This window comes from Bubalus bubalis, chromosome 6 (assembly GCF_019923935.1).
Source record: "Bubalus bubalis isolate 160015118507 breed Murrah chromosome 6, NDDB_SH_1, whole genome shotgun sequence".
Taxonomy (NCBI): Eukaryota; Metazoa; Chordata; class Mammalia; order Artiodactyla; family Bovidae; genus Bubalus; species Bubalus bubalis.
This window is the reverse complement of record NC_059162.1, coordinates 119,009,811-119,035,176: the sequence shown is the minus strand read 5'-3', so window position 1 is coordinate 119,035,176 and position 25,366 is coordinate 119,009,811. Positions and strand designations below refer to the sequence as shown.

Sequence of the window (25,366 nt, the reverse complement as noted above, 5' to 3'; positions counted from 1 at the left end):
CAGATTCTTTCCCAGCTGAGTCACCAGGGAAGGCCCTAAGATATTATAAGTCGAGGAATTAAGATTAAGATATTATAAATCGTGGAATATCCTTTTGAAAATCCACGGAATGAAAGAAGAATAAGAGAGAGAAGGGAGAAGAAGGAGGAGAAGGAGAAAGAAAAAAAAAAAGGAGGAGGAGGAAGAGAAATGTAAGAAGAGAAAGAAGGAAGAGGAGGAGAAAGACTAGGAGGAAGAGGAGGAGGGCCAGAGTAAAACGAGGGGCAGAATTTGGAAGATGGAACAGTCGTGTAGCATGAGAAGATACCAAGGCATGCCAGATGTGGAGCAGGACACCATGGGTTCTCAAAGGAAGAAATGCATTATATCAAATACAGTAATATATGTCAGCATGCTCAGAGATGAGACAAATGGGGACAAGAATCAAGCAGAGACCTTGGAGTAGCTTCCTACTGAGAAACTGTGAGCAGCAATCAGATAAGTTAGCTGTCAGCCTCTCCCCACAGTCCTCCTGAGCAGGCAGAGAAGGAGATGGAGAATTGTGGTTAGAGAGGCAGGACACATCCCTACTGACCATCCAGGATAGAGAGCACCCCTGTGTCCACAGGGCCACCTCCTCATGGTGACCATGGGAGTGGATGACCCCACCAAAGGGAGGCATAATGAGGCCACTGGGCTCTGAATCCAGGCAGCGTGTTGGGTCCATGGTGCATGAGGGTGGAGCTCTGAATGGGCAGATCAAGACAGAGGGTCCAGGATCTCCCAGGGAGTGTGGGACAGAGAGCAAGGAGCTGTGCTCTCTGCCAAGAAAGGGCATCTTCTCTCTCCACCTCCTGTCTCTAGGGCAGCCATCAGGACTTTCAGAGATGTTTGAGCTGACAAAGCACCATTTTCTGTGGTCAGAAGTAGTCTGGCTGTGTGGTAGAAGGTCACTGGATCTTTGGGTATGAGACATCCACATTGACTCCCTGGGGCTCCCAGCTGTGGTCTGAGGGGAGAAACCCAGGACAGGGAGCACTAGGAGCATCTGAAGCAGGAGCACAGGTGCTCCCTGCTGCCTTGTTGGGTGGCAGCATCAGTGAACAGAAGGGGGAGGGGAGGAACAGCCCCACTCAGGATTGAGGGGAAGCATGGTCTTCCTAACTCTCCCTAATTGGCTGTGGTGGCCCAGGCTATCACCAAGAAAGGGTCCAGGCTGAGTGTCCTCAGGTTCCCCTTCTAGGTGGTTCAGGGGAGATTACCAACCTCTTATATACAGTAGATTTAGGGAAGGAGGGATAGGAATGGCCTGAGAGTCTATCTACTTACATACCTTCACTGGAATTTGTTGAACTTGGGACATAAATTCTGTTTCAATATTCTGTTCACTGCTCTGACAGTTGTGTTATTCAAACTTCAAGATTAGGGTCTTGCCCCATCATTCACCATCATTTTTCTGGTGCCTTATCTGATCTCTTCATCTCACACTTGCATGGGGGGCCCATGATGTGCTTCCACAGTGTTGAATGAAATGAATGAAAGAATCACTTGGATGAAGGAAGAATGAATACTTCCAACCAAACCTCTGTCTCGCCCAGAGCCCTCATGTCCAGCCCTCAGAACATTCTGTCTCTCCAGTCACCTTCCTTCACATGGCTATGTGCTTTTGGACCAGTCTCCGCAGGGCATCCTTCACGTCCTTGTTTCTCAGACTGTAGATGAGGGGATTCAGCATCGGGATGACCAGAGTGTAGAAGACAGAGACCACCTTGCCCTGCTCCACGGACTCCACAGCTCCCGGCTGGGCATACATGACAAAAAGGGTCCCATAAAAGAGGGACACGGCTGTCATGTGGGAGCCACAGGTGGAGAAGAGCTTGTGTTTCCCTCCTCCTGAGCGCATCCTCAGGATGGTCACTGTGATGTAGGATGTAGACGAGGACCACGAGTGTGGTGCCCACGATGATGAGGCCACAAATGCCAAACATGACAAGCTTGTTGATGGCTGTATTGGCACAAGTGAGCTGTAGCAGGGGAATCACATCACAGAAGAAGTGGTTGATGTGGTTGGAACTGCAGAATGGGAGGCTGAATGTGAAGCTGGTCTAAAGGATGGAATTGAAGCAACCTCCACAGTAGGAGCCCAGCACCAGGCAGGCACAGACCAAGGGGTGCATGGAGATGGGGTAGCACAGTGGACTGCAGATGGCCACGAAGCGGTCATAGGCCATCACAGCCAAGAGGAATGCCTCAGTGGTGCCCATCATGGAGAAGAAGAAGAACTGGGTGGCACATCCCTCCACACCTTGGAGGAGGACAGGAAGTTGGCCAGGGCCTTGGGGACGATGACAGATGAGTAGCACAGGTCCAAGAAGGAGAGGTTCTTGAGGAAAAAGTACATCGGGGAGTGCAGACGGGCATCCAGGGTGATGACCACGATCATGGTGAGGTTCCCCAGGACAGCCACCACGTACAGGGCCAGGAACAGAGCAAAGAGCAGGGCCTGGGTCTGAGGACCACCTTCAAATCCCTCCATCACAAACTCCAGAAGAGGCATCTCTGAGAGGTTTCCACTTTTGGGGGGTTGCATGGCCCTGCGCTGGGGGACACAGGGCAGAGAGCAGAGAATAAGTGGGAGACAGCAAGGGGAAGTCAGTCTAAGTCAGATCATTTTCTCTTGGATAACAGGGGCCCTTCAGCACCTTACTGTTCACTGACTAAGAGACCACCGGCTACACAGTTCTGCTCCAGATGAGCTCAGGTCGACCTGAAATGTAAACATTTCCTCTGATTTACTAATTCCTAAGTATGCTTGAAACACTCACTCTATGAGATGGCTCCAGGGGTCCTGCTGAGCTGAGAGTCTCCAGAGTAAGGATGGCTTCCATCTCCCTGTCCTTGTTTTGCAGGACATGCTCTCCCTTCCCATGGGGATGGTCCTGAGTGGTGCCATTTCTGCACCTGCTCAAGTATCCAATCCTGCACCTTCCACCCCTATTTTATTCATTTTTAATTTTAGAAATCATTAAGCACCTGATGCTATCAGGAACAGACCCAGTGATGGTTCTAACTCCAGGCCAGTGAGGGAGCAGACCAGGGACCAGCCTTCACCAGGCTAAAGTGAAACTATGTCTGTCTCTCCTGAAGACCCCGAGACCTATCTCAGCATCTTTATCTCTGATAAGACTGTGATGGCAACCAGCAACAGAGTCCTCCACATCCTTGAGAATCTAAGGGTTCTTTCTTGCAAAGCCCAGATGTTAGGCAGTTCATGGGCAGGGGAGAGCCCAGCTGCATGGTCTGAGAACAGCAGGACAGGGGCTGTGACACATTCAGGACATGGCATTTCCTCCCCCATCATTACTTTTGTGCCCCTGGTTCCTCTGCACACCCCATGGGGCGATTGCTTGGAGCAATGGGAGCCACCAACACGGTCACACCTGCTCAATGACTGGGCCCTCCTGCTGGGTGCTGCTTCCTGTCCCTGTCACAGCCCAGACCTCCCTTGTCTGCCTTGAGCAGGGCTGACCACCACACTTTCATCGGACATGGGGACCAGCTGCGTGATGGCCACAAGAGTGGTTGAGGGGAATTCTGCCCAAAGATGGAGGAATGAAAAAGGAAGTTGGATGCTGAGCCATCGTGCTTCCTTGGAAGGCAAGCAGATTAGTCAGTGGGTGGAAGTCTATTTCAGAGCAGATTCCACATTTTGTAGAGGTCAGATCTGCAGTGTCATGGAGCTGGCTCTCTTTGGATGGAGTGAGTTCCCTGGAAGTGGGGATATACCGGCAGAGGTTGGGTGGTCAGTGGTATCTGTGGAGGAGAGATTACCCCAAGCTCCCCTAAGCAGGGGAGGTAGTCTCTTAGAAGGTAGTCTGAGAGGGTCCATACTTCCCCAATAAAGCACAGGTTGACTACAGTGAAGGCTGTCCAGTTTCCCTCTCCTGGGAGACTTGACCCCAACCATCACATGAATGAGATGGGACAGTATGACCTGGGATGTCTGGAGTTGGTCACTGCTGTACACGCCATGGCTGCCCACCCCTTTGCTACCAGCCCTGACCTGTGCACACACTCACATTCACCAAGGCCAAGCTTTTGCTTCCATCTCTGCCCACACCTTGCTCATACATACAGCAGAGCCACTGTGGCCAGAGTGACTGTCTTCTCCCCACCACCCCATGCTGGCTGTCTTGCTCCTGTGTCCACTAGTTTTCCCAGCTTCCTGTTTCTGTTCTGTTTCCCAAGGCCATTCATCCACCTCAGTGGCCTTAGGTCATCAAAACAGTGACCCTTAGGATGCCTGGGGAAGCACATGAGCAGAGATCAACGTCTTCATCTGGGAAGTCAAGCTCTTGGTTTTTTAAAAAAACAAACTCGCACATTCCTTTGGTTGTTGAGACAACTCAGTGTGACTGTAGCGCTGGCCTCAGGAAACCTGCCTGTGAGTTGAGCCTGGTAAATCCTCAATGGGGGAGGCAGAAGAACCCAGTGTTGTCTACAAGCCTCTGTTTTTAAAGACTGTTCTGCATCTATTCCTTGTAAACTGTAGCTTATCAAGTGTGGTCTGAGGTCTGATATCAGGAGCATCACCTAAAGCTGGCCAGAAATGCAAGATCTCAGGCCACTGAATTTAAACCCATGGTGATACAAGACCCCCTAATTATTTCTACTGTTGTTAAAGTCCAGAACTTCTGCCTTGACTGGCCCTGCCCAGTCCATGGGGCTATAAGTGGTGATGTGTCCAGGTCCAGGCTCCCAGGACTCACCTGTCAGTGATGCTGATCACAATCTGTTGAGTGGTGATCACACTGCTCCTGTGATGTCAGGAGGGGCATGATCCACCCAGGACCCTGTGCTCCCGGGGAGGACTCCTGACCCAGGTCTGTGCTGATGATAATGACGTGGTGTTGAGCACCCTCCTCCACCATGTTCAGCTCTGGCCTCCTGTGCAGGGAAGTGAGAGTGGGGAGGGTGCAGAAGAGAGCACCTGGGGTCACAGTGATAGGCAGACCATGTGCTCCAATTGCCTGCTGCAGGAAGTGCTTGGCTCTTGGTACCAGTGGAAGATTGGTTCAACTCACCTGTTACTCTGTCTTGCCCCCACAGCTGTATAGTATTCATGGCAGCTGCATCCTTGGTCCCTCTGCTGGGGAAGATGCTCTCCACTGGGGACAGCTGGGACTCTCATCTTCAATTGGCCAATTAGGTGAGACTTGGCCTGGGAGTGCACTGGGACTCCCAATTCCCTGGATCCCAGGAAGATGCAGTCCTGTGGCCAAACTTCCTCGGATACATCTCTGTCCAAACCAGGGGGAGGCAGGAAGCCAGAAATCCCCATGGGAGCACTGTCGTCCACAGGCAAGAAGCAAGTCGTTTTAGAAGGACCAGTGGCCATCTTGGAAGGGTCTTCTCAGGACTGCAGGTGTGGCTTCCTGGCCTGCAGTCCTTCCTCCTCTGCTTCATCCTTGTATATTGGTGTGATAAAGAGCGATGGGAAGGACTCTGTGTCTGCAGAAGCTGCAAAACGCTTTCTCATTTATAATGTGGCCCTTCCCTCAATGCAGGTTGAGTAAGCATATCTATTAAAACAAAATATTTTAATCCTGGACAGAAACCCCAAAACAGAGTACAAAGGTGATATATGATTACTATTAAAATATAGGAAGTGTGAAAGTAAAAAGTTGGAAAATGTAGTATCATAAATAGCCTGAAAAAGCCAAGGCTACTGTATTTCAATAATTATCAGACAAAGTAGATTTCAGGAGAAAATTTTGCTCATAAAAGGACATTTTTAAATCCATTAAACATTTTTTATTTATTTTTAATTGAAGATGATTGCTTTACAATATTGTGTTGGTTTCTGCCATACATCAACATGAGTCTGCTATAGGTCACATAGCAGGGACACCCTTCTTCTTGCAACTCCCTCCTATCTCCCACCCCATTCCCCCGCTCTGGGTTGTCATAGAGTCTTGGTTTGAGTTCCCTGAGTCATAGGGCAAATTCCCACTAGTTATCTATTTTACACATGGTAGTGTATATGTTTCCATGTTACTATCTCCCTTTGTCCCACCCTCTCCTTCCCCCACCCCATGTCCATAAGATTGTTCCCCTCATCTGCGTTTTCATTGCTGCCCTGAAAATACATTCATCAGTGCCATCTTTCTAGATTATATATACATATATATATGGATTAATATATGATACTTGGTTTTCTCTATCTGACTGACTCACTCTGCATAATAGGCTCTAGGTTCATCCATCTCATTAGCACTGAGTCAGATGCATTCCTTTTTATGACTGAATAATATTCCATTGTATATATGTACCATAGCTTCTTTCTCCATTCATCTGTCAATAGACATCTAGATTACATCCATGTCCTCAGTTCAGTTCAGTCGCTCAGTCGCGTCTGATTCTTTGGGACCCCATGAATCGCAGCACGCCAGGCCTCCCTGTCCATCACCAACTCCCGGAGTTCACCCAGACTCATGTCCATTGTGTCAGTGATGACATCCAGCCATCTCATCCTCTGTTGTCCCCTTCTCCTCCTGCCCCCAATCCCTCCCAGCATCAGACTCTTTTCCAATGAGTCAACTCTTCTCATGAGGTGGCCAAAGTACTGGAGTTTCAGCTTTAGCATCATTCCTTCCAAAGAACACCCAGGACTGATCTCTTTTAGAATGGATTGGTTGGATCTCCTTGCAGTCCAAGGGACTCGCAAGAGTCTTCTCCAACACCACCATTCAAAAGCATCAACTCTTCATCGCTCAGCTTTCTTCACAGTCCAACTCTCACATCCATACATGACCACTGGAAAAACCATAGCCTTGACTAGACGGACCTTTGTTGGCAAAGCAATGTCTCTGCTTTTCAATATGCTATCTAGGTTGGTCATAACTTTTCTTCCAAGCAGTAAGTGTCTTAATTTCATGGCTGCAGTCACCATCTGCAGTGATTTTGGAGCCCCCGAAAATGTCCTAGTTGTTGTAAATAGTGCTGTGATGAACACTGGGGGTACACGTGTCTTTTTCATTAAAAGGGCATATCATAAAGAAATCGGAGAAGGAAACGGCAACCTATCCCAACATTCTTGCCTGCAAAATTCCATGGACAGAGGAGCTTGGCAGGGTACAGTCCACAGAGTCAAAAGAGTTGCATGTGACTCAGTGACTAACACTGACTGACTCATAATGAAATGTTCAATTTTCAATACTCTATATTCAAATGGATGATGTGAAAATTTTAAATTTGTATGAAACTAAAAAAGATTAATTATATAAAGGAAAATCTGACAGAATTAAAAAGAATGCAAACATCCAAATCATGGTTTATTATACCGTCTCAGTAACTGATAAGCAAACAGAAAAATTGTAGTCATATGTTAGATTTGATTCAATATATTAGCTAAATGAGATTATTGGGAGTAGATAGAAAACTATACTCAGAAACTGTAGAATGTAAATTCCCCTGAAGCATAGAGAACATCACTATGATAAGGTGAATAGTGTCTCCCTCCAAAAAAAATGTCCACCCCCAAAATCAGAAATTGATTTTGTTTGAAAATAGGATCTTTCAAAATGAATGTGTTATGATGAGGTCATGCTGGATTAGGTGGACTGTAAATCCAGTGACTGATTTCCTTATAAGAGGAGGAAAGGACACAGAGACATAAAGACACAGAGACATAAAGACAAGGGGCATGAAAAGACTGAGTGGAGGTTAGAGCAATACAGCAACAGGGGAAGGAGTGCCAAGGATACCGAGAGTCCCCAGCACCTAGGAAAAGGCAGGGAAGAATTTTTTTAAAGAAATTTAAAAGGCAGCAGGAACTGCTGAAAACTTGATTTTGGACATCTATCCTCCTGACCCATGAGAGAGTAGGTTCTTATTGCTATAAGTTGCCAACTTTGTGTTAATTAGTTGCGATGGCCCTGATGACACACAGGAGAGCAGTGAGGGAGTTTGCTTTTACCTGGCAAGGTCAGCAATACACTTTCACTCTCCTATCTCAGGGGTGTATCACCTCTCCAGGTCTATGTCAAAATGCACTCTGCAGGGATCTTGATCACCTTTCCCAATCCTTCCATGTTCTAGTTCACTTATTTCAATTGCTTTAAACATGAAAACATATCCTAATTACTTGCAGAAGCTTCTTTAGAGAGACATTTGCTGCTGCTGCTGCTAAGTCGCTTCAGTCGAGTCCGACTCTGTGTGACCCCATAGACGGCGGCCCACCAGGCTCCCCCGTCCCTGGGATTCTCCAGGCAAGAACACTGGAGTGGGTTGCCATTTCCTTCTCCAATGCATGAAAGGGAAAAGGGAAAGTGAAGTCACTCAGTCGTGTCTGACTCTTCATGACCCCATGGTCTGCAGCCTACTAGGCTCCTCCGTCCATGGGATTTTCCAGGCAAGAGTACTGGAGTGGGGTGCCATTGCCTTCTCCAGAGAGATATTTAGGTTACTTCATTTTTATTTGTTTCTTCAGTAGTGCATATTATGCAATGGATATTTTATTCACCTCTAAAGTGTAATCTAGAAAAGGATTCTTGAGTACAAAGACATTTTTTCTCAATTTCATTAATTTTCATGTTAATTTTACATTATAGAGACTCCTTTTCTTCTATTCTTATTCATTTTGCCATCCCCTTACTCTACACAACTGAAAAGATAAGGCTTCTCTTTTAAGAGGTCCTGGTTCCATGGGACTGAAGCAGTCTATAAGGTGCTCCATGACCATGGTGTTGTCTAATAAGGTGAGCATAGAGGTTACCCTTGCCAATCTCTCTTTTCTCTTATAGTTCTCCAGAAATATGGTTTGTCTACATCCATAACATCCAAAGCAAAAGGGTGGTGATTTATTCTTCCTATAAATCGTTCTAGCATTTTGCTCTTCTGGGGAGCAACTGCATTGCATAAGCTTCTTTCTTACATTTACACTTATCTGACCACTTTTCTCTCAAACTGATTGTACCAATGGGCTGCAATCAGCAGTGTGGGAGTCTTTGTCTTCACTATATTCCCTCATTTTCTGGGTGTGTTAAATACATGTTGCTTTGTTTTAATTTGAGTTTCCTAAATTCACAATGAATTCTAGTAACTTTCTGAATTATTTTGGCCATTTGAGTTTCCTTTCCTATTGTTCTTTTAGACATTTGACAAAACTAGTTTCAACTGTTTGCACTAAAATGTATCTAGCTTTTTTTCAGGAAAGGTCCCTCTTGCTTTTTCTTTTTAAAAAGTCCTCTATATATTCTTTGACAAAGAACTGTACAAAAAATATCTTCACAACCCAGATAATCATGATGGTGTGATCACTAAACTAGAGCCAGATATCCTGGAATGTGAAGTCAAGTGGGCCTTAAGAAGCATCACTATGAACAAAGCTAGTGGAAGTGATGGAATTCCAGTTGAGCTATTTCAAATCCTAAAAGATGATGCTGTGAAAGTGCTGCACTCAATATGCCAGCAAATTTGGAAAACTCAGCAGTAGCCACAGGACTGAAAAAGGTCAGTTTTTATTCCAATCCCAAAGAAAGGCAATGCCAAAGAATGCTCACACTATCACACTATTGCACTCATCTCACACGCTAGTAAAGTAATGCTCAAAATTCTCCAAGCAGACTTCAGCAATATGTGAACTGTGAACTTCCAGATGTTCAAGCTGGTTTTAGAAAAGGCAGAGGAACCAGAGATCAAATTGCCAACATCCGCTGGATCATGGAAAAAGCAAGAGTTCCAGAAAAACATCTATTTCTGCTTTATTGACTATGCCAAAAACTTTGACTGTGTGGATCACAATAAACTGTGGAAAATTCTGAAAGAGATGGGAATACCAGACCACCTGACCTGCCTTCTGAGAAATCTGTATGCAAGTCAGGAAGCAACAGTTAGAATTGGACATGGAACAACAGACTGGTTCCAAATTGGGAAAGGAGTACATCAAGGCTGTATATTGTCACCCTGCTTATTTAACTTCTATGCAGAGTACATCATGAGAAATGCTGGGCTGGAAGAAGCACAAGCTGGAGTCAAGATTGCCGGGAGAAATATCAATAACCTCAGATATGCAGATGATACCACCCTTATGGCAGAAAGTGAAGAGGAACTAAAGAGCCTCTTGATGAAAGTGAAAGAGGAGAGTGAAAAAGTTGGCTTAAAGCTCAACATTCAGTAAACTAAGATCATGGCATCCGGTCCCATCACTTCATGGTGAATAGATGGGGAAACAGTGGCAGACTTTAGTTTTTGAGCTCTAAAAGCACTGCAGGTGATGACTGCAGCCATGAAATTAAAAGACACTTTCTCCTTGGAAGGAAAGTTATGACCAACCTAGATAGCATATTAAAAAGCAGAGATATTACTTTGCCGAAAAAGGTCCGTCTAGTCAAGGCTATGGTTTTTCCAGTGGTCATGTATGGATGTGAGAGTTGGACTATAAAGAAAGCTGAGTGCCGAAGAATTGATGCTTTTGAACTGTGGTGTTGGAGAAGACTCTTGAGAGTCCCTTGGACTGCAAGGAGATCCAACCAGCCCATCCTAAAGGAGATCAGTCTTGAGTGTTCATTGGAAGGACTGATGCTGAAGCTGAAGCTCCAGTACTTTGGCCACCTCATGCGAAGAGTTGACTCATTGGAAAAGAGTCTGATGCTGAGAGGGATTGGGGGCAGGAGGAGAAGGGGACAACAGAAGATGAGATAGTTGAATAGCATCACTGACTCAATGGACATGAGTTTGTTTAAGCTCCGGGAGTTGGTGATAGACAGGGAGGCCTGGAGTACTGTGGTCCATGGGGTCATAAAGAGTTGGACAGATTTGACAAGAGGCCAAGTGGAGGCAATGGGCCCTTTCAGTCAATGCTTATCATTGCTCGATGGGAGGTGGCAAAGCCCTGCATCCGGGTGGGCTCAGGATGAATGGTAAAGAGTGTGGGGAAGGTATTAGGGATTTTTTTTTTTTTTTCTGTGTGAAGTTTGAGTCAAGGTGATACCACAAGATATTTATTCTCTTTCCTACTAAATAAGTGCTTTGATGACAACAAACATTTATGTGCATGATACATAAAAATACGGGGGGAGGAGAGAGAAAATAGTATTACTGACTAGTATGTAAGTAAATCGGAGAAGGCAATGGCAACCCACTCCAGTACTCTTGCCTGGAAAATCCCATCGGTGGAGGAGCCTGGTAGGCTGCAGTCCATGGGGTCGCAAAGAGTTGGACACAACTGAGCGACTTCACTTTCACTTTCCCTTTTCCCTTTCATGCATTGGAGAAGGAAATGGCAACCCACTCCAGTGTTCTTGTCTGGAGAATCCCAGGGATGGGGGAGCCTGATGGGCTGCTGTCTATGGGGTCGCATAGAGTCGGACACGACTAAAGCGACTTAGCAGCAGAAGCAGCAGCATGTAAGTAAATACATAAAGAAAGCTGAGCACTGAAGAATTGATGCTTTTGAACTGTGGTGTTGGCTGGATGGCATCACTGACTCTATGGATGTGAGTCTTAGTGAATTCCAGGAGTTGGTGATGGACAGGGAGGCCTGGCATGCTGTGATTCATGGGCTTGCAAAGAGTTGGGCACGACTGAGTGACTGAACTGAACTGAACTGATGTAAGTAAATACTATGAAAACTTGTGATGGTTTGGAAATCAAAGACTGTAACTCAGTATATTAAGAGGATGATGGGGGAAAATCCCAAGATCAGCTCAACTAATGCAGGTGAATGTTTTAAAAATCCAATTCCCTTTAATTGTATATTAAAAAACAAATAGAAAATGAAAGAAAAAGTTCAACTAAGTGAAATCCACATAGGAACTCTCACAGCTAACATCATACTCACTAGTAAAAGCTTTTCTTCTAAGATTAGGAACAAAATAAGAATGCCTCTTGCCACCTCTATTTAACATAGTACTGGAGGTCCTGACTAGAGCAGGTAGGCATGAAAAAGACATAAAAGAGATCCAAGTTGATAAAGAATTTAAAAATATCTGTATCTACAGATGATATGATATTATGTATACAAAACCCTAAATATCCATGAAAAATCTGTTAGAAATACAAAATTTAGCAAAGTGTCGATGTATAAAATCAATACATTAAAATGAGAAGCACTAATATGCACTATTAATGAACTACATAAAAAGGAATTAATAAAGCCAATCCATTTACAAAAATATCAAAAAGAATAAAATACTAAGGACTAAACTTAGCCACGGGGATAAAAGACTTGGGGATATAAAACTAGAAATCATAGCTGAAAGAAGTTAAAGATATTCAACATAAATGAAAGATATCCCAAGTGCATGAGTTGGAAGATGAAAATATTACCCGATGTGTTCTGAGATTCAGTGCAACCCTTATCAAAATCACAATGTTATTTTTTCTAGAAAATGAAAACATTTTAAATTCATATAGAGTCTCAGGGAGGCTATATGACCAAAACCAACTTGAAAAGAAATTTGGGGGTCTCAGACTTCTTTATTTCTTAACATAAAAGCTACAGTAATCAAAACAGTATGGTATTGGCACAAAGATAGACTGGTTGAACAATGGGGCAGGATAGAGAGCTCAGAAGTGAACCTTCATGGTTTTAGTCAAATGACCTCCAACAAATGTCCCATGGAGAAAACACAGCCTCTCCAACAAATGTCATTGGAAAACTAGCTGTGTATGTGCACAAGTATAAAGCTGGCCCTTTACCTTGCATCATGAACAAAAACCACCTTAAAATGGAATGAAAACCTAAATGGATGAGCCGAGTGTCTTAAATCCATAGAAAAAACATAAGAGAGAAGCTAATAGTCTTAGATTTAGGCATGGTTTCTTGGATATGACATCAACAGGATATGAAACAAAAGTGAAATAGACATGTTGGATGACATCAAACTTAAAAACGTGTTCATTGAAGACTTAAATATTAATAACAGTGTGGAAAGGCAAGCTGTGGGGTGGGGAAAACGTTTGCAAATGTCTAATAAGAGGATAATATTTGGAATACATAAAAATTACTAAGTTAAGCCAATAACCGTATTTAAAATTTTCATATTACTCGAAGGCATTTCTCTAAAGATGATCTACAAATTGCCAACAAACATATAAGAAAATGCTCAAATCACTAACCATTAGTGAAATAAAAACAATAAAGAGATAATACTTTACAATCATTAAATGGCTGACATGAAAGAGAAAAGAACATGTGTTGGCTATTATGTGGAGAAATTGCAATGATTTTGCCCTGTTGCTGGGAAGAAAAATGGTGCATCTACTATGAAGAGTAATATAGGGTTCTTCCCAAAATTGAAAAAGAATTATTATATGATGCAATAAAACATCTAAATAGATACTAAAAAAAGAACAAAAAAAAAAAAAAAGAAAAGAAAAGAGGTAGTCTGTCTAAGAGATATTTGCATGCCCATTTACATAGCAACACTCTTCTGCATAGTTTAAAAGTGGAGGCAACCCAAGTGTTCCTTGGTGGATGAAGACGGAAACAAAATATACACATGTGATGGAATACTCTTCAGCCTTAAAAAGGATGGAAATACAGTCAGATGCTTCAAAATGGCTAAATCTTGAGGACACTATGCTAAGAGAAACAACCAAACCCCCAAAAGACGAATGCTATAGGTTGTACTTTTCTGGAGTATCTGAAGAAGTCACATTCGTTAGGATAGAAAGTAGAATGGTGGCTGCCAGTGGTGGAGATAATGGGGAAACAAGGAGTTATTGTTTAGGTGCATGGAGTTTCAGGATTGCAAGATCGGAGATCTGATTTACAACAAGTTCAGAGATCTGATTTACAACAGGGTGACTATGCTAAACACTACTGAACTGCACGCTCAAAATTAGTTACAACAAAAAATGCTATTGTTTTGGATTATAAAAAGGTAGAAACTTATAAAAGTTAGTAGAGAATCAACATCAAAACTACAGTAAGGTCTTGAAATGTAATGGGTTTATTTTCCACTTAAGGAGAATAAAAAAACTAGAGCTGCATCATGCATATTTGGGGGTTCAATGACTAGTTAACACTGAACTCAAATTGGAATCAGGCAGTAGGTTAGGTGTGAACTAAGAACCTACTGTGTACCAGCAGCTTGCAAACCATTAACAGGATAAAAAGCCAAATAAACCACTTCTGACACCTTACAGTGATCTTCAGTGTAAAGATCAACCAGGGGTAAAGCCAACCTGTACGGTTTTAAAAATAATTCTCTTTAAGAGTGTTTGAGAATTTTTACTCAATCTAAAATCAGACAAGCTTTCCTGATTTAGTCAAATTTAGAATTAAGGGTCTTCTAAGATCCACAGATTCCTTTCTGTTTGTACCATTAAATGGACATAATGATGAGATATCTAGAGTCGCAGACAACATATTGTGCTTTTTCTTTCATTTACAAATTTAAATGAAGTATTCCATGGAGTGACAAAAATAAAATAGATGAGAGAGAGAAAGAAGGAAGGAAGAAAGATGAGGAAAAGAGGAGGAGAGTGAGGAGAATAAAAGAGATGAAGAAAGAGAGAGTATGAGATAGAATTATATAATAGCATGAGATGATAAAGAGGCATGTCATTTGGGAATGGAAAATTGTAGGCACTCCTCAGAGTGAAGGCATTATGTGAGAGGAATACAGTAATCTATGGAAGGCTTTGAATTAATTTTGGAGCCCAAAGATGAGACAATGGGATCAAGAATCCAGAAGGGTCCTTGGATTATCTACCCCTTCAGTAATGGTGATCAACAGTCTGATGACTTGGGTGTTCTAGCCCCTCACCCACAGTTCTCCTGAGCAGGAGAGCAGGGAGATGGAGAGCTGTAATCAGAGGCAGGGCACATCCCCACTGACCATATAGGGTGCAGACCATACCATGTCCAGGGGACCACCTTCTGGTAGTGACCATGGGAGTGGATGACTCTAGGGACCTATGACAAGGAGGCCATTGGGCTCTGAGTCCAGGCTGTGTGTTGAGTCCAGGGAGCAATGAAGATGGAGCTCTGAACAGGCAAGTCAGGATTGAGGGTCCAGGCTACCCTGGGGAGAGTGGGACAGAGAGCAGGGAGCTGTGCTCTCTGCCAAGAAAGTGAACCTTCCCTCTCTAACTCCTGCCTCTACAATAGATACCAGGACCTTCCTCCTTATTCAGAGATACCTGTGCTAACAAAGCACCATATTCTGTGGTCTTAACTAGCCAGGACACTGTCACCTGCCGGGCTGGGTTGTGAAGGATCAGTAGAACTATGGATGTTGGGCATCCCTGGGGCTCCTAAGGGGAGAAACCCAGGACAGGGAGCACTAGGAGCATCTAAAGCAGGAGCAGAGGTGTTCCCTGCTGCCTTGTTGGGTGGTAGCATCAGTGAACAGAAGGGGGAGGGGAGGAACAGCCCCCTGCAGCACTGAGGGAAGCATGGTCTTCCTGACTCCCCGTAACTGACCCCCATGTTATCACTATGGAAGGGGCAAGGCTGAGCCTACCAATGCCCCCCTTCTAGGTGGCTGAGGGGGAATGCAGAGCACATATTTACATGGATTCAGTGAAGTGAAGTGAAGAGGAGGCATCAGAGTTTGTGTAGTTTCATGTCTTCAGTGAAGGATGTTGAATTCGGACACATATGCTATTTCAGAGACTCTGCTCACCACTCTGCCCACTCTGTTACCCAGACTTTGAGCTTGGAGTCTTACCCTTTAAGGATATTAATTTTCTGTTGGCAAGTAAATGCCTTATTCATTTTTCATCTCATACTTGCAGTTATTTTTTTGTCCAGGATATGCTTCCAAGAAGGATTAAATAAAATATAGGATGAAAGAATAAATTAAATGAATGAGGAATTAATTCCTCAAACTAAACCCAGGGCCTCCTCCAAAGCCCTGTTATCCTGCCCTCAGGAAAACCAGTCTCTGCAGTCACCCTCCTTCACGTGGCTGTGTGCTTCTGCCCCAGTCTCCACAGGGCATCCTTCACGTCCTTGTTTCTCAGACTGTAGATGAGGGGGTTGAGCATCGGGATGACCAGGGTGTAGAAGACAGAGACCACCTTGCCCTGCTCCATGGACTGCAGAGCTCCCGGCTGGGCATACATGACAAAGATAGTCCCATAAAGGAGGGACACGGCTGTCATGTGGGAGCCACAGGTGGAGAAGAGCTTGTGTCTCCCTCCTCCTGAGCGCATCCTCAGGATGGTCACTGTGATGTAGCCATAGGAGACGAGGACCACAAGTATGGTGCCCACAATGATGAGGCCACAAATGCTAAACAAGACCAGCTCATTGATCATAGTGTCAGCACAGGCAAGCTTGAGCAGAGGCAGCACATCACAGAAGAAGTGGTTGATGTGGTTGGGGCTGCAGAACGGGAGAGTGAATGTGAAGCTGGCCTGCAGGATGGAGTTGAAGGAGCCCCCACAGTAGCAGCCCAGCATCAGGAGGGCACAGACTGAGGGGCGCATGGAGATGGGGTAGCGCAGGGGGCTGCAGATGGCCACAAAACGGTCATAGGCCATCACGGCCAAGAGGAATCCCTCAGTGGTGATCATGGTGGAGAAGAAGAAGAACTGGGTGGCACATCCTGCAAAGGTGATGACCTTGGTCGACGACATTAAATCAAACAGGGCCTTGGGGTAGATGACAGATGAGTAGCACAAGTCTAGGAAGGAGAGGTTCTTGAGGAAGAAGTACATTGGGGAGTGCAGACGGGCATCCAGCGTGATGACCACGATCATGGTGAGGTTCCCCAGGACGTCCACCAAGTACAGAACAAGGAACAGAGCAAACAGCAGGGCCTGGGTCTGTGGGCCACCCCCAAATCCATCTAGCACAAACTCCTGCGGAGACATCACTGACAGGGTTCCATTACCATAGGGTGACATGGCTCTCAGCAAGGCAACAAGCGGCAGACAGCAGAAAGCAAGTGGGAGCAAATGAGAAGGAGCAGGTCAAGGTCACAAGGTTGCATTCTTTTGGAGAACAGGATCCCCTCAGTGACCCACTGCCTCCTGACTAAGGGACAACTAGATACACACCTTTCTTCTAGGTGAGCTGTAGACATAACCTGAAACACATATTTCCTCTAATTCACCAATTCCTAAGTATGCTTGGACCATAAAAAAAGACAGGCACCAAATGATTGATACTTTTGAATTGTGGTGCTGGAGAAGACTCTTGAGAGTCCCTTGGGCTGCAAGGAGTTCAAACCAGTCAATCCTAAAGGAAATCAACCCTAACTATTCATTGGAAGGACTGATGCTGAAGCTCCAATACTTTGACCACCTGATGCAAAGAGCCAAGTCATTGGAAAAGACGCTGAGGCTGGGAAAGGTTGAAGGCAGGAGGAGAAGGGGGCAACAGAGGATGAGATGGTTGGATGGCATCACCGACTCAATGGACATGAGTTTGAGCAAACCCCAGGAGACAGTGGAGGACAAGGAAGCCTGGCATGCTGCAGTCCATGGAGTCTCAAGGAGTTGGACACGACTTAGTGACTGAACAGAACAACAGAGTATGATTGGAGCACTCACTCTGTGGAGGACGCCCAGTGTTTGGTAAGAGATGGTGAGAAAGTCAATTCCTAGGCAGGTTGATAAGAAGTCTGGGGTCCCTGAGGAGGAGAGAGGGGTTTGGGGCTCTCAAAGAGGAGATAGGGGTCTGGAATTCTCAAGGAGGAGGAAAGGACAAGCGTTTTTTTCCTACATTCCTTAGTAAGGGTTATATAACAACAGTGTATCCTGCTTGAGAAACTTGAGGACAGTTTCTCCTTCCTGAAAACCTTCTGGCTGAGCCTGTTATTTTAAAAATGTAAATTATGGGAGTGGGTCTAGTAAGATCCTTACAACCTTGAGACAGTCTTTTGATTTATTGTAAAACCAATATAAAAGTACATAACTCCCTTGCTTAGACTAGTGAGGGGGGCACTCTCCATCCCTCTTCTGATGTCTATGTCAGAACCTTTCTCTGGCCCTTTTCTTACTTTAATAAAACTTCGCTACGCAAAAGCTCTTTAGTGATCAAGGCTGGCCCCTGGTCCCAAAGCTATATCTTCTTCTTCAGAGATCATGAATCCGACATTGTTCACTGTAAGCTATCATTCTGGGGCTTCGTCCAGGATCTTCAGGACAACATAAGAACCCTCAGAGCTCTAGACTCTGCTTTCTCAACATGCACATTTTCTGCTTTACTTTACCAACTCTTCTGTGTGCTTTTGTGAACGAATGACATGCCCCACGTGAAGCAAGTGATGAGCCCTGCTCTGTGGTTTCACAGTGCTGTGTAATGACTGATGGAAGCCCCAGAAAGGGGAACCTTGTCGGGGGTTTATATCAACCTGCCAATGCCAAGAGACACCCAACATCCCTGCGAGGGTAGCAGCCAGAGTTGGGCAAAGCGTGTGGACCAAACTTTCCTTTCTCAGTTACCTTTTCCTGGTTTCGTTGACCATTTTGTAATTGCTTGGGGAATTAAACCTACTAACATAATCTGTCAGATCATAAACTTTCAAGGGACTTGTGATCCATGCTGCTATTGTGTACTTTTACTTAGACCCCCTCTATAGGAGTGCTTAGCCTTGCTAGAAAGTTACTAGGAGCATATATGGAGCAAGGGGGAACTCTCGGTCCAGCAGCATGTTCGGGAACTAGGCAGAACTCTAGCTCCAGGAATATCTCTCAGGCTAGAGGTCACTCCCTTGGCTGTCTGCCTCAGGGACCAGAGTCCTAAAAGTGAGTCTTTGTCATGGCTGTGCCTCCACCCAATGTGGATAGAAGCGCTGCTGGTGACCATGAGGTTTTTGAGGACACAGACCAGGAATTGCAGGATCTGGTCAGATTGGAAGTGCAATGGGCTTCTTCCTTTGCTAGTGCTGTTAGTGGACCAGGGGAATGAACGGGAAGGATTGGTCCTAGAAGCTTGAGGACAAAATTCACGTTTTCCTCACTGGCCAACCCTCCACCACCTCTTTTACTATCACGAATACTAGCGTGGTGACGCTCAGAAGGGACGTCTTGATCGTTGTTCATCTCTTCGTGACTCACCGCTTCTACTGCAGTCAGGATTGTATTCAGGAATGTGAATGGGCACATGGAACACTGATGCTTCCCATAGCAGTCCCAGCTTGGGCAACATTGCGGGACAGCTACTCTGTTGCATTCTGGGTGGCAGTAGAGAAAAGGACAAGTGAAACAAAGATCTTGGTGGTAAGGAGCTAGAAATCAAGCTGGGATGCCATCAGGTCTACCCCTGGTGCATCTCCACCCCTCCTCAGTGGAAGAACCGGGAGGGATGAGTAAGGCGCCTGTGTGGGTAAGGGACAGACTACGTCTGACCAGGGAAAAAAAGCTTCAGTGGAAAGTCTGTCTACACCCCCATTTAGAGCAGGGAGGGATGCCTCTGATGGAAAGAAGCCATGGCTGTGGATGCTGCTTTTTTCTCTCTTACAGATGGGAGGTAGCAGTTCCAAAACCACTCCTTTAAAACGTATTAAAAAAAAAAAAAAAAAAAAAACTGGGATGAGTTTGATCCCTACAATTTAAAAAGACATACCTGATCTTCTTCTGTGATATTGAATGGGCTCAGTATCCTTTGGAAGACAGGGAACACTGGCTGGTTAAAGGGTCTCTCAATTATGACACTGTTTTACAACTAGACCAGTTCTGTAGAAAACAAGAGAAAAAGGGTAGAAGTACCATATGTGTGGCTCTTTATCTCTCTCTGAGATATTCAAGACTTGGGTTCCAAGGGTGCAGATTTGGGTGTTAAACCTTCAGTTCCCCCCAGTCCTCTTACTTTGCCCCTGCATCTGGGGTTCCCAACTGAACAGGCTGAGAATCAGGACACCCTTCCAGGAGGGGTTGCTTCAGTCTAGGTAGAAATTCACACAGTTCCAATTGTGGTCATGACTATTTAGAGGATCCAAAAAGTACATAGAAGTCTTTATGGGACTAACTTTACTTTATGAGCTTACTTAGAGAGATATAATACATGTCTTGGGACAGATGCTGACTCCTGACTTGAGAGCTCGAGTTCTGAGGGAAGCTACTACTTTTGGAGATGAATGTCTTGAACCTGAGATAAGGGGAAAGAGGGAACATGAAATAGGCCTCCCCCCTACTGGGAGCCAAGCAGTTCCCACGACAGAGCCAGACTGGGACTATAACATGGCTAACTGGGATCAGAATCACTTTGCCAGACATATTCTTGAGGGACTCAAGCAAATACACACTCAGACTTTATGCTAATTTGGCTGACATAGAGCAGGATGAGAAGGAAACTCCTGGCAAATTCCTAGATAATTATGGGAGGCTCTCTGCAAGTTTACTGACGTTGATCCTGTAACTGCAGAGGAGGAACGATCTTAAAAGATAGATTTCTCACTCAGTTGATTCCAGATACCTGCTGTAAGTTACACAAACAGGCATTCAGACCAAATCAGCCTTTAGAAAAACTGTTGCAGCTGGCTCAGACAGTATATTACAGTAGAGAAATGAGGATAAACGACAACAGACAAGAACCAAAGAAAAGACCCAGGCTCTAGTGATGGCTGTGAGAACTGCTATGAATCAACCTGAAGAGAAAAGTGCCCAGAGGGACCCAGGTGAAAAGGGGCGGACTTGTTATCACTGTGGAGAGGAGGGGCATCTCAAGCGGGATTGCCCTCAGGCATCTACGCCGCCCCTGGCTCCATGTCTGGTCTGCAAAGGACCACGCTGGAGGAGAAACTGCCCTCTGAGGCATAGGCCCCAGGAGTCAGACTTTCAGGACAATCAGGACTGAAGCTGCCCAGGGTCCCCACACAACCCCCCCATCCTAACAGCCCTTGAGGAACCCTGGGTATTAATAACTGTGGAGGGCCAATCAGTCAATTTTCTTTTGGACACTGGGGCAAATTTCTCTGTCCTCACTGAAGCCCCTGGCCTGCTTTCCTTCCAATCCACTACCATCATGGGACTATCTGGACAAGCCAAATATTATTTCAGTCATCCTTTAGGCTGCAACTTGGACTCTGTACTATTTTCTCCTGAGTTCCCATTCGTGCTGGAGTCTCCCTCACCCTTTCTGGGGAGGGATACACTGAGCAAGGTCCAGGCCTCCGTTTTCATAAATGTGGAGCCTGCTCCTTTTCTCCCATTAATTGAACAAAATGTAAATCCTAAAGTGTGGGCTGATGGAAAAACTGTGTGTCGAGCACAAAATGCTGTTCCTGTCTTTATCAAGCTCAAAGGTCCTCACCTATTTCCACATCAAAAGCAGTACCCACTGAAAGTTTAAGGAAGGGTTAAAACCCATCACTGAGAATTTAAAGGAGCGGGGGCTATTAATTCCCTGTAACAGTCCATGCAACACTCCTATTTTGGGTATAGAAAAATCAAATGATAAATGGAGACTAGGTTTATGAAAAATAAGATTTATGAATAATCTCATTATCTCATAATAAGATTTATGAATAATAAATGAGGCTGTGGTTCCTTTTCCTCATGTGCCAAAAACAAATGGATTTTCTTGCTCACAGGTCTGGGTGGACACTTTTACTGGGTGGACTGAGGCCTTTCCCTGCTGTAGTGAACAGGCTAAGGAGTTATGCACATTTTGATCCCTGAAATTATTCCCAGGTTCCGGCTGCTGCAGAGCCTCCAGAGTGACTATGGCTCCACCTTAGAGCTGCTGTGAGTCAGTGGGCGTCAAAAGCTTTAGGAATAGAATACTACTTATACTATCACTGGAGACCCAGTCCTCAGGAAAGGTTGAAAATCTAATGACATCATGAAGAGACAGCTGCACAAATTAACCCAAGAGACACAGGAAAATGGGCTTAAAATTCTACCCATAGCTTTAATGAGGGCTCGAGCTGTCCCCCAAAAGGAGGGACTGTTCCCCTTTGAATGTATTTATGGAAGACCCTTCTTATGCACAGACATTGTTATAGACCCTGAAGCCTCAGAATTAACTATGTGACTCAGCTTTCAGCTTTTCAACCTCCTCACCAATTGATGGCTTCCCATGGTGGGTTTCTCCACTTCAGGGGAAGGACTTTCTTCAACTCTGTGAAAACCTTCACCACCAACAACAATCATATGTGATGCCTCTTCTTGATCTGATGGCATCTAACAATCCTAAGATGGACTGGTATAACTTAACTAAGGACATAATGTGACTTTTAATTTTAGAATTAAAATTTTATGTTTTAACTTGGTTTAATGACTATTTTGCCTTACATCTGTAACTGTAAAGTGAGGTTTGTTTCTAAGCGTCTGAAAGCTTCTAAGTTACAGATGGCTGTCCAGGTTCCTACAATTGCTGCAGCCTCCCCCAACTATTACTGGGGCCCCTGGTCAAAGACCCTGCTATGAGGATTAGCAGAATATGTTGCCTCAACAGTTTAGGGACTATGCTCCTCAACAGCAGGAAGTAGTTATGGAATGAAAACGATGCCCCTTTCCCTTGGAAACATAATTCTCCTAAAATATAAGGGGGGAATGAGAGAGTCAATTCTTAGGCAGGTTGATAAGAAGTCCAGGGTCCCTGAGGAGGAGAGAAGGGTCTGGGGTTCTCAAAGAGGAGGCAGCGGTCTGGAATTCTCAAGGAGGACGGAAGGCCAAACTTATTTTTTTTCTTCTATATTCTTAGTAAGGATTATATAACAGCAATGTATCCTTCTTGAGGACAGTTTCTCCTTCCTGAAAACCTGGCTAATCCTGTTATCATAAAATATAAATTATGGGAGTGGGTCTAGTAAGATCTTTACAACCTTAACACATTCTTTTGACTTATTGTAATAACTAATTAAAAAAGTATATAACTCCCTTTCTGAGACTAGTAGGGGGGGCACTCTCCATCCCCCTTCTGATGTCTATGTCAGAAACTTTCTCTGGCCCTTTTCTTACTCTAATAAAACTCTGCTACACAAAACTCCTGAGTGATCCAGGCTGGTCCCTGGTCCCGAACTTAAATCTTCTTCTTCAGAGATCATGAATCTGACATCGTTCACCATAGGCTGTCAATGGCTTAAGAGGCCCTGCTGAGCTGAGAGTCTCCAGCATAAAGATGGCTTCCATCTCCTTGTCATTGTTTTGCAGGACATGCTGTCCCTTCTCACGGGGATGGTCCTGAGCTGTGCCATTCCCGCACTGGCTCAGATATCTAATCCTGCACTTCCACCCCTATTTTACTCATTCTTAATTTTAGAAATCATTAAGCACCTGATGCTATCAGGAACTGACCCAGTGATGGTTCTAACTCCAGGCCAGTCCAGGAGCAGATCAGGGACCAGCCCTCACCAGGCTAAAGTGGAGCCCCGTCTGCCTCTCCTGCAGACCCTGAGAGACAGACCCTATGTCTCTCAGCACTTTTGTCTCTGAGATAAGACTGTCGTGGCAAACATCAACAGAGCTTTCCACATTCTTGGGAATCTAAGGGTTCTTTCTTAAAATGCCTAGAAGTTGGACAATTTGTGGAGAGGGGACAGCCCAGTTCCATGGTCTGAGAACAGCAGGACAGAGGCTGGGACACGTTCAGGACATGAGCAAATCCTCCCTGTCCTTACTCCCATGCCCCTGGTGCCTCGGCACATCCCCTGAAGTGATTGCTTGGAGCCATGGGAGCCACCAACACGGTCACATCTGCCTCAATGTTTGAGTCCTCCTGCTGAGTGCTGCTTCCTGTTCCTGTCACAACCCAGGCCTCCCTTGTCTACGCTGGACAGGGCTGACCACCACACTCACATGGAGCATGGGGACAAGCTGTATGATGGCCAGAGAAAATGCTTAGAGGACATCTATCCTAAATAGGAAGGAGTGTGGAAGGCAGGGGACACAGAGCTACGGGGCCCCGAAGAAGTTGAGGCGATTAGTGAGAGGGTGAGGTCAATCAGCTTTAGAGCAGTTTCATATTTTCTAGAGGTGAGATCTTTGCCATCCTGGAACTGGCTGATTTTGGCGGGAGTGAGCTCCCTGGGAGTCAGGGTGTGCAGTTGGAGCCCTGTTGGTTGGGGGCTCCTTGAAGGAGCGATGACCTTCCCAGCCTGAAGTTCTCTTAGAAGGAGGTCTGAGAAAGTTCACTCTTTCCAACAATAGAAGTGTGGATGACCATGAAGGTTATCCAGGCTTCCTCTTCTGGCAGACTTGAGTCCAACCCTCACGTGAGAGCAGAGGGGACAGTCTGGCTTGGGACAGGCAGGGTTCACTGTGATATGTGTTTGGAGCTGCTGCTAAAAGCGGAGTTGATGGTCTGCCCTATGCTCCATGGCCAACCACCCTGGCCTCCCACCCCTGGCCTGTGCAAGCAGTCACATTCATCATGACCAAGCTTTTCTGTCCAACTCTGCTTACCCCCTGGTCATACGCACAATAGATTCACTGTGACCAGAGGGACTATCTTTTCCCCACCACCCCAGGCTGGCTGTCTGCTCCTGGGGTTCCCAGCTTCCTGTTTCTGTTCTCTGTTTCCCAGGGCTATTTGTCCACCTCAGGAGCCTCAGGTCATCAAAACAGTGACCGTTAGGGTGCCTGGGGGAGCACATGAGGAACAATTTGCATTTTCATCTGGGAAGCCAATCTCTCAGTTTGCTTTATGAAAACATACTCACACATTCCCTTGGCTGTTGAGATGACCCAGAGTGGCTGCAGTGCTGGCTTCACTGAATCTGTGAGCTGAGCCTGAGAAATGCCTTAAGGGGTGAATCGGAATAATCCAGTGCTGTCAGAAGCCTCTGCTTGTAATGACTGGGCCCTGAGTCCTTTCCTAGTATATCTAGTTATCATGTGTGTCTGAGGCCCTACAGCAGCAGCAGCATCTAAGACCCGGTCAGAAATGCAAGGTCTCAGGCACTGAATTTAAGATCAAATTTATTCAAGACCCCCTGATTATTTCTACTCTCATTAAAGATAAAATCCACACTTATATAACACCTCCTGATTATTTCCACTCTCATTAAGGTTCAGACCTGTGGCCCTGACTGATCTTGCCCAGTGCAGTGAGAGGTAGGGGGTCATGTTGTTCGGAGTCCAGGCTCCCAGGACTCACCTGTCAGTGATGCTGCCCACGCCTGCTGAGTGATGACTGCAGCGCTCCTGTGACGTCAGGAGGGGCATGGCTCACCCAGGACCCTGTGCTCCCGGGGAGGACTCCTGACCCAGGTCCGTGCTGACGATAATGACGTGGTGTTGAGGATCCTGCTCCCTCCTTCACCTCTGGCTTCCTGTGCAGGGACATGGGAGTGAGGAGGGGGCAGCAGAGAGCACCTGGGGTACCGGTCAGAGGCAGGCCATGTGCTCCAAGTGCCTGCTGCAGGAAAGTCTTGGGTCTTGGTGTAAGCAGAAGATGAGACTGGCTCAATTCTACCTGTTACCCTCAGCTGGGTAGTATTCATGGCACCTGCATCTTTGGATGACTCTATTCGAAGAT

The 25,366-nt window shown here is 45.5% G+C and overlaps 1 protein-coding gene, 1 long non-coding RNA gene and 1 pseudogene across 2 annotated transcripts; all 3 read right to left on the bottom strand.

The window, feature by feature from the left end:
• Nucleotides 1–1,627: 1,627 nt before the first annotated feature.
• On the bottom strand, nt 1,628–2,569 carry LOC112585797 (annotated as a pseudogene).
• Nucleotides 2,570–15,894: 13,325 nt separating this feature from the next.
• Nucleotides 15,895–16,845, bottom strand: LOC102392186 (olfactory receptor 12-like). The gene has a single exon (XM_044944066.2). The coding sequence runs from the start codon at nt 16,843–16,845 to the stop codon at nt 15,895–15,897; it is 951 nt and encodes a 316-aa protein (XP_044800001.2).
• A 1,578-nt stretch (nt 16,846–18,423) lies between these two features.
• Nucleotides 18,424–25,134, bottom strand: LOC123333938. The gene is made up of 3 exons (XR_006551529.2): nt 24,986–25,134; nt 19,511–19,620; nt 18,424–19,118 (listed from the first exon to the last, which is right to left on the bottom strand). It is a non-coding gene; the product is annotated as an uncharacterized LOC123333938 (long non-coding RNA).
• Between the last annotated feature and the right edge of the window lie 232 nt (nt 25,135–25,366).

Excerpts from the sequence above, each read along its gene's own strand:
- LOC102392186 (XM_044944066.2), bottom strand. The coding sequence starts at position 16,845 with ATGTCACCCTATGGTAATGGAACCCTGTCAGTGATGTCTCCGCAGGAG.